The 14,849-nt window shown below is 40.5% G+C and overlaps 1 protein-coding gene across 2 annotated transcripts in view; it reads left to right on the forward strand.

Annotated features, from left to right (window-relative positions):
• The window catches only part of LOC148029579 (agamous-like MADS-box protein AGL11), a 146,147-nt gene that overhangs the window by 127,735 nt on the left and 3,563 nt on the right, over positions 1–14,849 (forward strand). The window contains exons 7-8 of one of the 2 annotated variants that reach the window (XM_087688444.1): positions 767–948; positions 1,050–1,819. In XM_087688444.1, the coding sequence (XP_087544570.1) occupies positions 767–948; positions 1,050–1,230 (363 nt within the window). In that variant the 3' untranslated portion in view covers positions 1,231–1,819. Of the gene's footprint in view, positions 1–766; positions 949–1,049; positions 1,820–14,849 lie in introns of those variants that run through there. The other variant, XM_087688445.1, reaches the window with a different exon arrangement.

Raw genomic sequence — 14,849 nt, forward strand, 5'->3', positions numbered from 1 at the left:
TTGATAGAAGGCAATGAGGAGTGATTTCAATATGATTTCCCATGGGCAACACTATTGTGTGGAAATATTCATGAGTCTAATTGCATGTTTGTGGATTTGGATGGGTTCAAGACAGCTAAGCAAAATTGCAATTCTAGCATCGTATGCACTCATGTAGGTCATATGTATTGCTCGTTGGATGATGTGGCACATCCATTGTTAGTTTGTGGTTTTTAACAATATGACTATTTTTTGAAATGTATCGGCAAAAAACACATGACCTATTTAAGATGTGGTTGGGAAGTTCTATCCTAATCATGGTCATCAAAGACCAAATCATCAAGGTGGTGTCAGGTCATGGGTAGAAGAGATGATGGATCTAGAGATAACAAGGTCTTCTCCTAGCAAGTCATTGGTGAGGTTGTGAGTGAAAGATGGTGTGAGCATGGTGGATGTAGTTTGAGGAGCATGGACTTAGTATTCATGGTTGTGTGAGATCAAATGAGGTCTAATCGTGATTGTCATGGATTGGTCGGGGCATGGTAACCATGAAACATGTTTCAGCAGGCTTTAAATGTGAAACATCTTTCCTTAACCAAACATATTAGTATGTAGTCAGTGTATGTGCGAGTGAGGGATCATAAATCTTGTCATGTATCTTGAGAGTGAGGGATCATAAATCCTCTTAGCATTGTCTGGATCCCCTCTTCAGAATTCTGGCTTTCAAGTCCTGCAAGAGCGTATACTGTCTTTGTTCTGTTGCTAATTTATGCTGTGGATTTGGCAGGTCATGGAGCTTGGAAGGAATAACCCGTCTTTGGACTCAGGAACTACTACTACTCGCTTCAACGAATTCATGCGTTCTCCTGCAACAATTGCAGTAAGGGAGACGGCTGACTCTCACTCCCAGCCCTTGGATGATGTGAGCCAAGCAGCAGGAAGTTCGTGCCAATCTCTTCTTGAACTCAGGTAACTGAAACAAGATATGAATGGTATCTGCAACCCGCTACGTATTGCATGTAGGTCTGGGCAGAAACCAAATAGTACCTGACAGAATGCTGGAAAAGCAGGTTAAACTCGTATTGTTGTAACAAGGAAGAAGAGCATCAGGATGAGAGAACTACGGTGTCATGGAGTGACGATGAAGACCCCTCTTCTGACGTCTTTGCAGATGCATGGACTCCATCACACTCGGAAGTGAAGGGGTTTCTAGTGAAGCCCAGGACAAAGCTTGTTATCCTTCACAAGTAACCGGTTGTCTGTCATGTTTAGCCTCTGCTGGTCGCAAGAGCTTCGAATGGACCTCGCCCCATTTGTAGATACGATAGTGCAGATACAATGTCGTCACTTCAGGAACGTCCGAGGTTGTGAGTTGCAATGTATGCCAAATGGTTCTGCATATTTATTCTCTCGAAGGTGGCAATTAGATCTTCGTGTGGATGTTTGCACGCAAGTCTAGCATTGCAGCCATCATTAAGTACCACTGGAATGGAACCCTAGTTATTGATTGAAATAGAGTTTTGTGAGGTCTGTATCCAAGTCAGTTAGCGATATACATGCCTTCTTGTAATGGGAGCTGGTGAAACAACAATCTTCTTTGTTTACGGCGCATTTCCATTTCTTATTATCCTAAGGCTTACAAAATTGCTTACGAGACGAACATAGGGAAGACTTATGTTTAGAACATGCAAATTATTGAAATAGACGCTCTAATGCCTATGCGATTCCTTCTCTTGAGCTTAAGGAATGTCATTGCAAATTATTGAAATAGACGCTCTAATGCCTATGCGATTCCTTCTCTTGAGCTTAAGGAATGTCATTCAAGAATGATAGAATGGGAATGAGTGGACTAGGAGATGCTGTAATGCCTATGTGATTCCTTCCCTTGAGCTTAAGGATAGTCATTCAAGAATGATAGAATGGGAATGAGTGGACTAAGAGACTTGTCACACTGGAAAAGCTTACCGAAGCTCAATACTTGACCACTCGTGCAAGAATTGTAAGATAGTAAGAGGGTGAAAAGGCCTGAGAGAACTTGGATCCTTTAGTATTAATTGTTGCATTTGTGAGTTCATAAATGTGGAACTTGAAAGACGGATAGAGAGGGGGTGGGACATGTCAAACCCACATTAAGAAACTTGTTGTCCTCTAGGGACCCATTTGCATGAACCATCACTGGACTCCGAAGATGATGAGATTAGAACTTGAAGGATTAGGCTTTCAAGTAACCTAGAGCCGACAAACTAACCATGCCCTCATCTTATCTTGAGACAAGGCTCATTACAAAGAAAGAATGTACGTCGAATGCCCTCATTGACAGAGGAGCCAATCATAACACCTTAACTTATGAGGCCTTTGCCAAGGTAGCATAGCCCTAGCTAGCAACTACACTAGCAAAGATTAACTCATATATGGGGGGAAATCGTGCTCACTTTTAGAGAAGTGTGTCTAATCTATTGAAACTCAAGTTCTATGTATTACCTAATTGCAAGGATGTGGGAAAGAAAGTGTTGTAATGTGGACTACACAATAAAGAGGTTCTATATGAGCCTGGAAGGAATAAAAACAATACACATCTATAGGAAGAAGAACCACAATCCTTCAAATGACAAGAAAAACCCTCCATCTGTTGAGCCTAGTGATTTGACTACTAAGAGGGGTAAAGACCTCCTGGAGGCTTCGCAAGACTCACTAGCAAGGGTGTTTTGACTATCAAGAGGGGTAAAGACCTCCTGGAGGCTTTGCAAGACTCACTAGGAAGGGTGTTTTGACTACCAAGAGGGGTAAAGACCTCCTGAAGGCTTTGCAAGTCTCACTAGGAAATTACAGGACACTTGTAAGCCAAGTAATGGCCCCAAAGGACACATAACAAAGGAGCAACCAAAGGAATCAAAGCCCGAACAACAATTTTGCAAGGTGAAGGCAAAAGGACAATACCCAACAAAGCAAAACATGTCTAGACAATATTATAAGCAAAGAACTATAAAACCAAGGTGGGTGCCCAAGTAGCAACTACAAGCATAATGGTTCCACAAAGGCAATCACATCCTCAAATTACTTGAGAATAAATTTGGGTGAATTTCCCTCTTTTTTTTGTGGAAGATTTTGTCTAATAGCATTATGCATGAAAAGTTTAACCTAGTGATTATAAACTATAGAAGAGTCGAGGAGTTTGGAAAGGCATGTATGGATATTTGCAAACGATAATCAAAAGCATTTAATGTAGGATCCCATAGATCATACAAGCACAATGACAAGGATTTGGAATGGTTGGTGGGCACATCACAAGTCCTTTTTTTAAAAGTGCAACCATCTCTATCGATTCAATTGCTTTCATGCCAAAAGTGAATATACATACAACTTTCACCATCAATGAGCACACATGGCACCATGGAAGACTCAATGTGCTTCCTCATATTATTTGTCAAGAAGCAATCGAATGGCATCATCTTGCTTATCAGCAATATATAACCCATACAAGTCCATCATCAAGAAACATCAACTGTACCCCCCCCCCCCCCCCCTTGTGAGGCACTTAAGTAAGCAACAAGCATGAGAAATATCTTTGTCTTTTGTCATCCAATCTTTAAGGCTATGATTCACTTCTCCATCTAGTATCTTGCCAAACCAATCTATAATGAAATCCATTTATTCAATGGAAGTTGTGAAAAGCTTCCCAAAAAGCTAACTAATCTTCATCAAATATGCTCCAAATGTTGAGGTTGATCTCTTTAACAACCACAAGTTTATCAAACCTTGAATCATGTAGTATTGACTTATGCAAGTATCCTTGAATTGTGTAGGTTAACATCCATGCCTCAATCCTCATTCATTTTGTGCACCTACATGTATCTCAACTTGAGGGCCAAGTATACTTAACTCTTAATAGCCTTTGCACTTCATGATCAAATGTAAACAAGGCTATGACAAGTTGGCATCTTATATATATGACACTTCTAAAATAAAAGAGAGAGATTTAAAAAAATAAAAATAGAAAAGAAATGTTTGTACACGTGCACTTGCAACACACTGAGGGCCTTGATCACTCAACTCCTTCACAATCCCCTAGCCCCATTCTTTATTAACCCTCTGGCCCCCTCCCTTAACCCCATGTACACTTTGTGCATGACATATTTAGGAATCTCAACTTGTTTAGTACTAGACTTAACCCCCTTGAGTCATATTACACAATTCTTTCCCTTAACTTATTTAATATTAGACTCAACTCTTTTGAGTCACATTGCACAATCCTTTCTTGTAACGCTTTATCTTCTCATACCCAAGCACCATGCCCATAAATGCTTTATCTTCTCATACCCAAGCACCATGCCCATAATGTCCCACGAGCTTATTATCCTAGTCCCCTTTCATTGAGGAGTTTATCTTTATTAATACCCTAATTCGAACCCTATTATAGACTCATCTTTATTATCCTAGTCCCCTGTCATTGAGGAGTTTACATTTATCAATACCTTGATTTGAACCCTATTATAGACTCATCTTGGCCATAATCTTGTAGATAGTAGCAAATGGTGAGATGAACTCCTCTCAAAAGAACTTTGAACATCGTTATTAAGCATGCCTCTTACTTCACCCCACTTTATCAAATAGTGCTAGCAAGGATCACTTAACCATGCTACATGGGATCTACAAAGTTAATTCTACAGTTCTTGAAGGGTTGGCAAGATACTTGGGTGTTAAATCCATCCTATCCTTTTTATTTGCACTTTAGCTATATTGAAAATCACCATAATGCTTGACAAAGTGAGCTATATCCTTGAATGGGTTGGGCCATCAAAGCAAGAATTGAAGTGCTTTTACTATTGTGGTCTCAATGTTTGGCCTCTCATTATTCCTCCATGTGCCTCTACTAGGACATACTCATACTTATGCACACTTTTGCTATCAAGATTGTGGGAGAGAAGGAAGGAGTCTCACTTGTAGCTTTCTTGCTTGCACACTGGGGGAATACACACAAGGGTGGAGGCTAAAAACAGTTTTCCTCTTCTTAGTTGTGTAAGCCAAAAAGGAAGTCTCATACAAAGAAATAGAAGAACCCTATATATGGGTCTCAAACCAAACTCAACTAACTAAGGTGGCATACTAACTGAGCCACAAACTAGAGTAGATAATGATAGCTGTCATCTAGCTATTATTCATGGGCGGTGTACCAACTGCATCTACAACTGACAAGTCGATGACATAAATGCACAATGGTCACCCTGGCATATCACGAGTGGAGCTCGATATCTCAACATTTGCAACATTCTTACATGTCCAAATCAATAGGATATTCTAGCTATGCGTCCTTGTTGAGCTTACACATGAAGCTTGAAGCTTCAGCCCCTCCACCTTTGGCTTGATTAGTGGCCTTCTTTGGCCCCTTGGGGACCCCCCCACCACTTGCAACCTTCGTAGCAACCCCCGATCCCATATCTATAGTTGGAGCAATCACTCCATTTTGACAGACGTTTTTTCCAGCATGAGAGAGATCTACAATAGCTCCTCACCCACGTGGCACTTGTTTATGGTCTATTAAGACCCCCCAGCAGTTGATATTGAGATTGGGCACTTACACATTACTTGGGGCTTTGATCTTGAGCTCCTCTTGGCTGTATAAACAACAATAGGCCTAATTTCAACATGTCCTAGACATTTACAGCATCCCCAACCTCATTTACTTTATCTAGCACTTGGTTATGGCTTGTTGAAGCCTCTTGACACTTGGCTTTGGGTTTGGGCACGGATATTTATGATTGGCATTGAGCTTGGAGCTGATTTAGCTCAGCCATGGACTGTTTGAAAAGTCCCAGGATCTATCCAGAACATGGTAGCAACCAACATTTCATGCCTATGCTTATTTACCGATATCATTTGATACCCGATCATGCCCAGATGGTGCCTACATATCAGGAAATGTATGCCTATGATGTGAGATGCTTTTGGGGCTGAATTCGCTCAGTCATTGATTGTTTTACACAATCACAAGTAGCCCAAAACGGGGTAGCCCCCTGTCATTAAACTTTATGCTTATTTTACATGGTCATTTGATGCCCAATTATGGCTGGTTGGTGCCTATACATATGGGAAAGTATGCCTATGGTTTTGAGCTTGGATTGAGCCATTGTTTATTCAATTTTGGACATTTATTTAATGTTGGAAACTTCAGGGCTGATACTATTTATGCTACAGTTGGGTTATGCCTATTGGTCACGGCGAGGTGCTCCCGACTATTTGGGGTTATGTACTAATGTATTTGGATGATGCCACATGGTTCTTTTTTCTCTCGGAATGCTTTTGAGAAAGAACTAGAGCTCAATTTTATGGTTCACTATCATTTTTAATTTGCAGCTGGCATTCCATTTATGACTGCTTATGCTTAGGCTACCCATGTGGCTTTGTGTCTTGCTGAATACTTTTGGGTTCGGCTTGATAAGACTTGCATTTGAGGACTTTTGTGGAGAAGTTGGACATTGATTTGGCTTTTTTTGTGAAGCGATTGGATGCTACTTGGACTTACGCTCTGATGTTATGGATCCTTGGATGTTTAATTGATGCAGACATGTATTGTGAAAAGTTGCTTCATTGTCTTGGTAGAGTTTTATTGAGCTTTGTACACTCATTGGTGCTTGGATTTGTTGTGGGTTATTTGGTCGATTAGTGGACTTTACAGTGCTTGGGATGCAATTATGGCTTTCTTGCTTCTTTGTTGCCTAGCCTCTAAGCTAGTTAGGACTCTTCTTGCACGTGCATGTCAGAGAGTAGATGCTATGCATGCTTGCCCAGCTAAACACTTTGTTTAATGTCTTGTACCTTATAGAGCCACTTATTTGGGTGTTGTTGTATAGATGTTTGGGCTTCTCTTAGAGCTTGAATCTTATAGGATGCTTTGCCACTTGTCAATCTTTACTTGACTTGGATGTTCCTAGGTGGCATGATGTACTACAGAGCTATGTGTATGCATGCTTTCATGGCTGAATACTATATGCTCTTATGACATATGTCTTATGCTTTACTATACCATGGTTGGTTATGTTACGCAGTTGGCTACTACGACTCTTCATCATGTGGGAGCTTTTTCATCCTAGGCCCGTTTTTTTGCCGGGCTTCATGAAATTTGCCGTGCCGAGTGTTGGAGGCCTTCACCCTAGTCAAGCACCTCCAAATTCATCCTACTCATGTAGGGGAAGATGTAGAATTACATGGGTTGGGTAAATATCTCCCGGATGACAAGATCAAAGCGGATCCACTCATGAAGCTTTCCTCTTCTCTCTTGCTCTCCTGAAACCCTACAGTGCACAATGTGGCCTTTCTTGACACTTTTGGCCCTTATACCCCTTCCCGAGTATGGTATTGATGCCCCCTATCACTCACTTGCCGATCTTAGGCATCACAAAAGAGTTTTTTATCATTTTTTGCCCGATTTTTGCCCTGTTTTGCAATAGTAAACCCTAATCCTTATTTTCTTTATTTTTCTTTGTTTTCTCCTACTCCAATGCATCCAAATCACAAAGTAAATACCTAGGCTACTCCATCTCACAACATAAATCTCAAAAAAGCAAAAAACCTACTTGTCAAGGAGATCGAATACCATCTTCAACCCCCTCAATTCCTACCTATCTCAAGCACCGGTTCGGGGAAAACCCTTACTTCGATGCTCGATTCAAAGTGCGCAAGCGCTCAAGGCTTAAATCCATTGGTCTTGGCAATGGAACCAAAATGTGGGAGCTTTCGCTCAACTGCCAAGACCCACGGATCGCTTATTGTTTCAAGCGTTTCAAGTCGAGCACTAATGGCTACCTCTCACATAGCCAATGTGCCATCCATATCTACGGGTGTAGTGAGCTTACCTCCATGCCATTCGAGTTACCTTCTCTTCCGCGCACTCCAATAGCTCCATGATCCAAGTGCAAGATTCAAGCAAGCTCCATTCTCAAGCTCCAAGCTCCAAGCTCCATCACCACGAGCAAGAGAAGAGAAGAGAAGAGAAGAGAAGAAGAGAGGAGAAGATGGAGAGCTTCTCCACCCCACGGTCCCTCACCCTCACACACTCACTCCCTCACACTCTCACACTCCCTCTCTCAAGCACAAGCTCAAGTAAGCAAGAAGAAGAAGAAGAAGAAGAAGAAGAGGAGAGCCACTTTTTGCCACACACAAGAATGAGCTTCTCATTCACTTTTCAACTTTATATACAAAACCCTAAATTCCTTTTGGGTGGTCATCCCCTTTTCCCTTTTTACATGGCGGGCCATAGCCTAGGCCCTTTTCCCATTGTTCTTCTTTCTTTCTAGCTTCCTTTCCACCGCCTGTCTACAGTTACACACGGGTGAGAGCCCGGAGCTCCTTGAATTAAACCATGATGCGCTTGCACTCTTTTACAAAAGTTTTGACTTGCGCTTTTCCTTGTGCACCTTTGTCCTCTGTTTCTCTTTGCCTTGGCCTTTGTCTTTGTCTTCTGTTTTATCTTTGTGGATTTTCCACCGCCTGGCACTCTTTTACAAGATTTCAGGGTGCATCTTGGTATTTTAAAATGCACCTTTCCCCTTTTGCAGTTTCCTTGGACTTTTTAAGGTTGTCCTTGCACTTTTGCTCTTTTCTCCTCTTATTTCTTCAGTCGAGCTCTCTTTTTTCCGCCTTTGCCCTACGTCTTTTTTATTTCCTTTTGCTTTCTTCGTATTGGGGTTAACAATGCTTGACATGCTTATGGATTCTGTTGGTTGCAAGCCTAGGTGCTTACAGATGGATTATGAGGGTCATGCTATCTCTCCCAACTTTCAATCCTATTGTGAGCAGTCTAGCATTGATTTCCTATGCCTAGGATATTACGGGATCACTCATGGCATGTGCATGACTCTACAAGAAAGTGTTAGCTCTATGCTTACCACAAGTGGGTTATCTTATGGCTTTTGGACTAAGGTCCTTATGACGACAATTTACTTGCTTAATAGGACGACGTGTCTGAGTTTGAATGGTATTACACCACACGAGGCATGGAGTGGCATGAGACCCTCCTATGATTACTTGAGGATATTTGGCTGCCAGACATTTGTATGTATGCCAGATATGCCTATGTCATGTAGATGTATCCTCCTTAGTTATGGATATGGTGATTTTTAGGCTTACAGGTTATGGGATTTGGATGCTCATCAAGTTATACACAACCATCATGTTGTCTTTTATGAGACGCAGACATCTCTCAAGCGTCTTGATGCACGTTCAATGCACTTTATGGTTGATGCTACAACTGTATATCAATCTTCCACTTTGTTGAGGCCGCATACTATCTTGAGACCCCATCTGACATGTGTCAAGGATATTGGCCCTTCTTCTATGATTGACTTTGGAGAGTCTATATGCTCTCAACTCTCTCCTATGTGCCATGCCGATGCTATGCGTTGCTCTGATGCTTATACATTATAGCCTTCACTCATGAGTTGTGCTTGCTTCATGAGAAGTATTCTTGGATTGCTCCACTGTATGGAGGTGTGGGATCGCTTGTCTCTTGGATGTCATGGACTCGGGGATGCTTGACTCTTCTTTCATAGAGGTTCCCACTTATTGCACAACACGCTTTCCGATTGGGCATTCGGTGAGATGTTATGATTCCTCACCTTGTCTCTTTTCCTTTTTTCTTTGTTTTTTCACTCCCTGGCCCATTGGCCTTTTAGTGGGAGGTTGTCAGAGTAAAAGGCCCTTGGACTTGCCCATGTATAGTGATCACCCATATTTTTTATTCACATATATGAGATAGTGTAATAAGGATGTCATATATCATTCTTGATAACACCTACATTGTGTATGATCTTCTCTCCCGCATCTTGTCCTTCTCCTTCTCCACTGCCATTGCATCCCTTCAGAAAGACAAACGTGTTGCACAAATTCGTTCATCCTTTCTCGGAATCTATTTCCAAAAATCTAGAGAAACCTCACCAAGTGGTTGTCCCAACTCCTTCCAATACCAATTTGAACCACTGTACATCAAATATGATCATGGAGAAGCTACAGTAATCCATTGAGATAACACTTTGCAAGTTCCCAAAATACTCAATCTCATCTATAATGGAGTTTGGATCCATGGCTCACCATCGGCTTACTTGCTTGAACTTTACCATAATACCACAATCCATTGTGAAGCACAATCTGCCAATGTGCTCACATGAAAATGTTGCATATACAACCATGTCGTATTGTAGTTTTTGTACTATACATTGAAATGGTTAGATTAGTTGTCACATATAAAATCTATATATGATAGGTTATAAAACATACGGTCACCTTTGAATTGCATTCCCTTGCGAATTTTCACTCCTCAATAGAGACCTCCACCCCTTTGTGTGAGAATCTGCGATCAAAGCTCCATGTAATCATCACATAGACATAAACCACAGCATCTCCTCCATGCCCTAAGGATATTGAATCGGTGGATGGCATTTAATGCATCAAAATTTTGATCGTGTTTCTTCCTACCTAGCTTGCTTGTACCTAGTGAGCCACTTCTCCATGGGTGCATGATGTAACATACAAAAACGATTCACTTTCTCCTCCATTGCAGCATACATCCTTTTTTCTATCCCATTTTCAACCATCACATCTTTGGTCAGTCTATCATCATCCTTTAGTAACCATAGCATTCTATTGACTGAGTCCATTGTTGATAGCCAGTGTGAAGTATGCACTAACGCCTCGAACACTAGCCAACCTTAAGTCATGCTACCTTTTGTCTGAGTTCATTGTCGTACAAAGTCTTTTAGGGTTTTCATGAAGCACTCGAAGAAGAACATCCATTACATATAGATGGGACCCGCAATCTTTTTCATCTACAAGATGCACTAGGAGGTGAGTTTTTATTGTGAGTATGCTTGTGGGTAGGTATTTCTCAAAGAGACAGACTGTCTCCATCGCTCCCTGGCTTGCGGATTCAATAGAGGATATTTTGATCTTCATTTGTAAGATCCATTGCACTAAATTTAACAATTTGTAAATCGCCCCGCATATTTCTGAAGTGAGGCATCCTACGATTGCGATGAGTAGTACAAACTACCATGAATGAAGAAGCATTATAAACACTGACTAAATACCAAATAGCAAAATATGTAAGCTCCTTACAATCGAGGCCAGTACAAACCTGACATATCTTATGCTAGTCATGGGATTTAAGCCCTAATAGTTTGTCATCTTTAGAGAAAAGAGATTTGAGGAAACACAATATACTCATTGAGGTGCGGATAGAGCTAATAATGTGCTTCTCAATGCACTCTTCTTTATTGGATACAATGCAAGGAGGGCGAGGTAGTTGCAAGAAACCATCAATGCTCACCAACTATAGCCAAAGTGCCTCCATCTTGCCTATCTCCTTCAAAGCCATTTGTGCCCTTGCAATGTCTCTCTTTCTTGTGATGTAGTCCCATAATAAGTTGCCCACATTCTTAAGAATATGCATGGGATCCAATAAATGGTTGATTTATAAGTAGATCCAATATAACAACTAGTAGAAAATCAAGAACCATTGCATTCCATTTGGATGTGACTCCGTGTGGACCATTTTCAACTCATACCAGCTTTGGGCATTCATTCGTGCTGGAGGTCGTCCAAAGAAAACCTTCTCTCAGTTCATGACCCTCCATCAAGAAAGCAGCGTATCCTTGATATACCATCTTCTTCATGGTTCATGACCTTCGAAAGTCTAATTGTGGCCCACACAATGGAAATGCATGATAATTTGAGGAAACCAAACTTGTCCCAACACCCCTATTTAGTCAACACAAACTTGAATGAGCTATATTAGATATCACCAAGGAGAACGAAAGCCTACTTACTTGAGCAGTCCCCAAATCTCAAAAATTCATGCATGGTCCACATGAGAATGTTTGTTTTATTTTTTTATTTGCCTTCCTTCATCCTTCTTTGTTTCTCTCTACCCCTCTCTTTCTATAAATGTTTCTTTTTCTCTCCCATTTTCCCTACCCAGTCTCACTTCTTATCTCTTTTCCTTTCCCTCCCTCCTTTTCTATATGTATTTCTTTTGTTTCCTCTCCATTCACACTCACGCTATTGGGGTAAAATGCCCTTGGGCTTGCTCATGTACAATGACCTCCCATATTCTTTATTCATATATATATGAAAGTGCAATAAGGCTGTCATAACATTATTGACAACACCTACATTGTGTGTGCTCTTCTCTCCCGTGTTTCCTGCATTCCTTTCAATTGGTATAGGAGTCATTCCTTCATGAGCTCTTCCTGGCATCTACATGAGGTATGAGATCTTGTTCTCTCTCATTCATCTCAGGTCACATAGGTATGGTTTACAAGTTGGGGCAATCATTAATGAGCTTCCCCCTTTAAGCTTGAAGCTTATCCCCTTGAACTTGGCTTGTTGAGGCTTGGTTTTGAGGCTTCTATTGGCTTCCTTGAGCCCCCTTGTGGCTCCCTTCAGCCCCCCCTTCATAAAAAACATTGTTAAATATTTTTGTGAAAACTGAAAAGCCCTAGTCAAATTGTAGTTAGGTTTGATTTATGCTAGCTTAGTTGTTTACATGACTATTTGTTTTGTTGTTTCCCAATCGGATTTCTTGTGTTTTTTTAGTTTAGGATTTGTTTCTATCATTTTGTTTGATTTGTTGAGTGTGAAACTTGATAGCCTTGGTCGAGCTTGGTATTGTTTTGGACATGTAGAACCAGAGTTTGCTAGTAGCTGTCGAACATTGTGGAATAAGGTATGTTTTATTGTCGAGACTCTTGCACATTACGGGGATAATGGGTTCACGAGCACTTCACGTTGCACTTGTTGATGCACTGCACTCAGGGGTCGTCTTATGTTCTTATCAAATACTTTCATGCCATGGGTTGGGATTATGCACGTTTTGCACTATCATTGAGCACTAGCACAGCATGAGATCTGCTACAGCTATATGTAGTAACTTTTAGATGCATGCGCACATCAGAGAGCACTTGTCATTGAGCACGCACATTTCTTGCACGATATTTGGAATGTTCATCACAAAATTAGGAACCTCTGGTTGAGTGTGTAAGGAGATTGGGTGAGTTTAGAGGGTCCTGAAGGACGTCGTCAATTGTGAGATGGGTTGTTTATATCTGGTCATCATCTTGAGGACCATCATTTCTTGAGTGATTGTGAGATTTTGGATGGGAGGAGTGGAGTGTATCATATCTTTTAAAAGAGCGTTGAGAGGTGAGGATAAAGATTTAATTAACAAAGAATTTTGTTTGCATTTTTCATGATGCATGATCACATGTAGATAGACTAGGCACAATATCTTCAGTGCATCCATATTTTTTTTGTGTGAGCATTGTTTGGATGGTAGCATGTCACGGATTCGATCAATTGCATGTTTTCTCAAATCATGTATGGTTGTGCACATATTTCTCTTTCATATCATATTCTTGCTAGGGCACACTGCATAAAAAATAGGTTCATATCCAGAGAATATTTATTTTGAAGACTCAAGGATCAAGGGAAAAGGTCGTACGTTTTACATTGTCAACGAGTATTTCTTTATGAATGAAAAGAGAACGTGTGGTGAAAGTGTGTACAATTACAATAACAATAGGCCAATGAAGGGAATAAGTCGTCCAAGATAAAATATGGAGAAAAATGATGTGATTTATGAATACCAATATTTTTTCCCATTTTTATGGATTTTTGTAATTCTGTTTGCGATGACTTGTCGACCAAATGCATTCCAATCATTTTGAGTACCCAAACCACTATATTCAGAGTTCAAATGATGAAGTTATGATCCAAACAAGTTGCAAACCGACATAGGGCAAAAAAACGAAAATAGTGAAAAGCAGTAGGAAGGTAAAAGCCAATAGCTGAAAGCAAAAAGCCTAATGTATGTGAGTGTGGATAGAAAACTATATAGGGAGAGGAGATTGAAGAGTTAAGGGCCTTCCCCCTCATGTGCAATTGTATTTTGTGAGAGAGGAGAGAGGAGGGTCGCATGCTAGAGTGAACTCTTGTCATGTAAATTTGAAAGTCGGAGTTGTTGGATATCAAGGCGCCGAGTGTCGGCTCAAGGTTATTAAGGTACGAGAATATATTTCACTTGGTTTATTTTCGAATTGTTGGTATTTTTGTTGTATTGTATTTGTGTGATGCTCTACCTGAATTTGGGTTTGAATTGTCTTGAGCTACAAGAGGCATTGTTTACTATTTTGTCTTTCGTGTGTGGTTCGTGTGGTGTCTGTAAAAATATTTAAATTTTTGTGTTGTGTTGTGCATCCAACAAAGTCAATCACCCCAACCGACACTCCTTAACATCTCGTTATCGGGTTGTAAGTGAGGCTTTCTCTCGATCATCGCTCACGTAACATCTCTTTTTTGGTGCCCCCATTGAGGAGTGCCGAAAATGACTTTGTTTTGGTGTTTTACTTTACTTGTATGTGACTTAGTTTTGATTTCTTGTGATTGTTGAAAATGGCTAATGATTTTCTTGAATTCCATGGTAATCATATTGAAGATCCCAAAATATTTTTAGAAAAAATAGAGCTATGTTATTTGATAGGGAGAGTGACCAATCCTGAGGCTGAACTCCAGATTCTTGGGTATCAATTGCAGGGAGAAGCACGAAATTGGTTCCTTGACTTTGAGATAAACTTGAAATTTAAGAGACGGAAATTGGACTATGAGACTACTAAAAATGCTTTTCTATCTAGGTTTAAAAAAAGAGAAAGTCAAAGTGAGATTTGGGCGAAAATAGAATCTTGTGTTCAAAAAGATTATCAATGTGTTGAGGACTTTGCTAGGGAGTTTGAAAGATTGTGGAATCGATGGACTTTAACATTGTTAGAAGGTGAGATAGCCCCAGTTATGGTGAAGATAATGTATTTTGTAAATGGGTTGAAATT

The sequence above is a fragment of the Lygodium microphyllum genome, chromosome 11, assembly GCF_053477565.2.
Source record: "Lygodium microphyllum isolate KBCC chromosome 11, Lygodium_microphyllum_v1.1.10, whole genome shotgun sequence".
Lineage (NCBI taxonomy): Eukaryota > Viridiplantae > Streptophyta > Polypodiopsida > Schizaeales > Lygodiaceae > Lygodium > Lygodium microphyllum.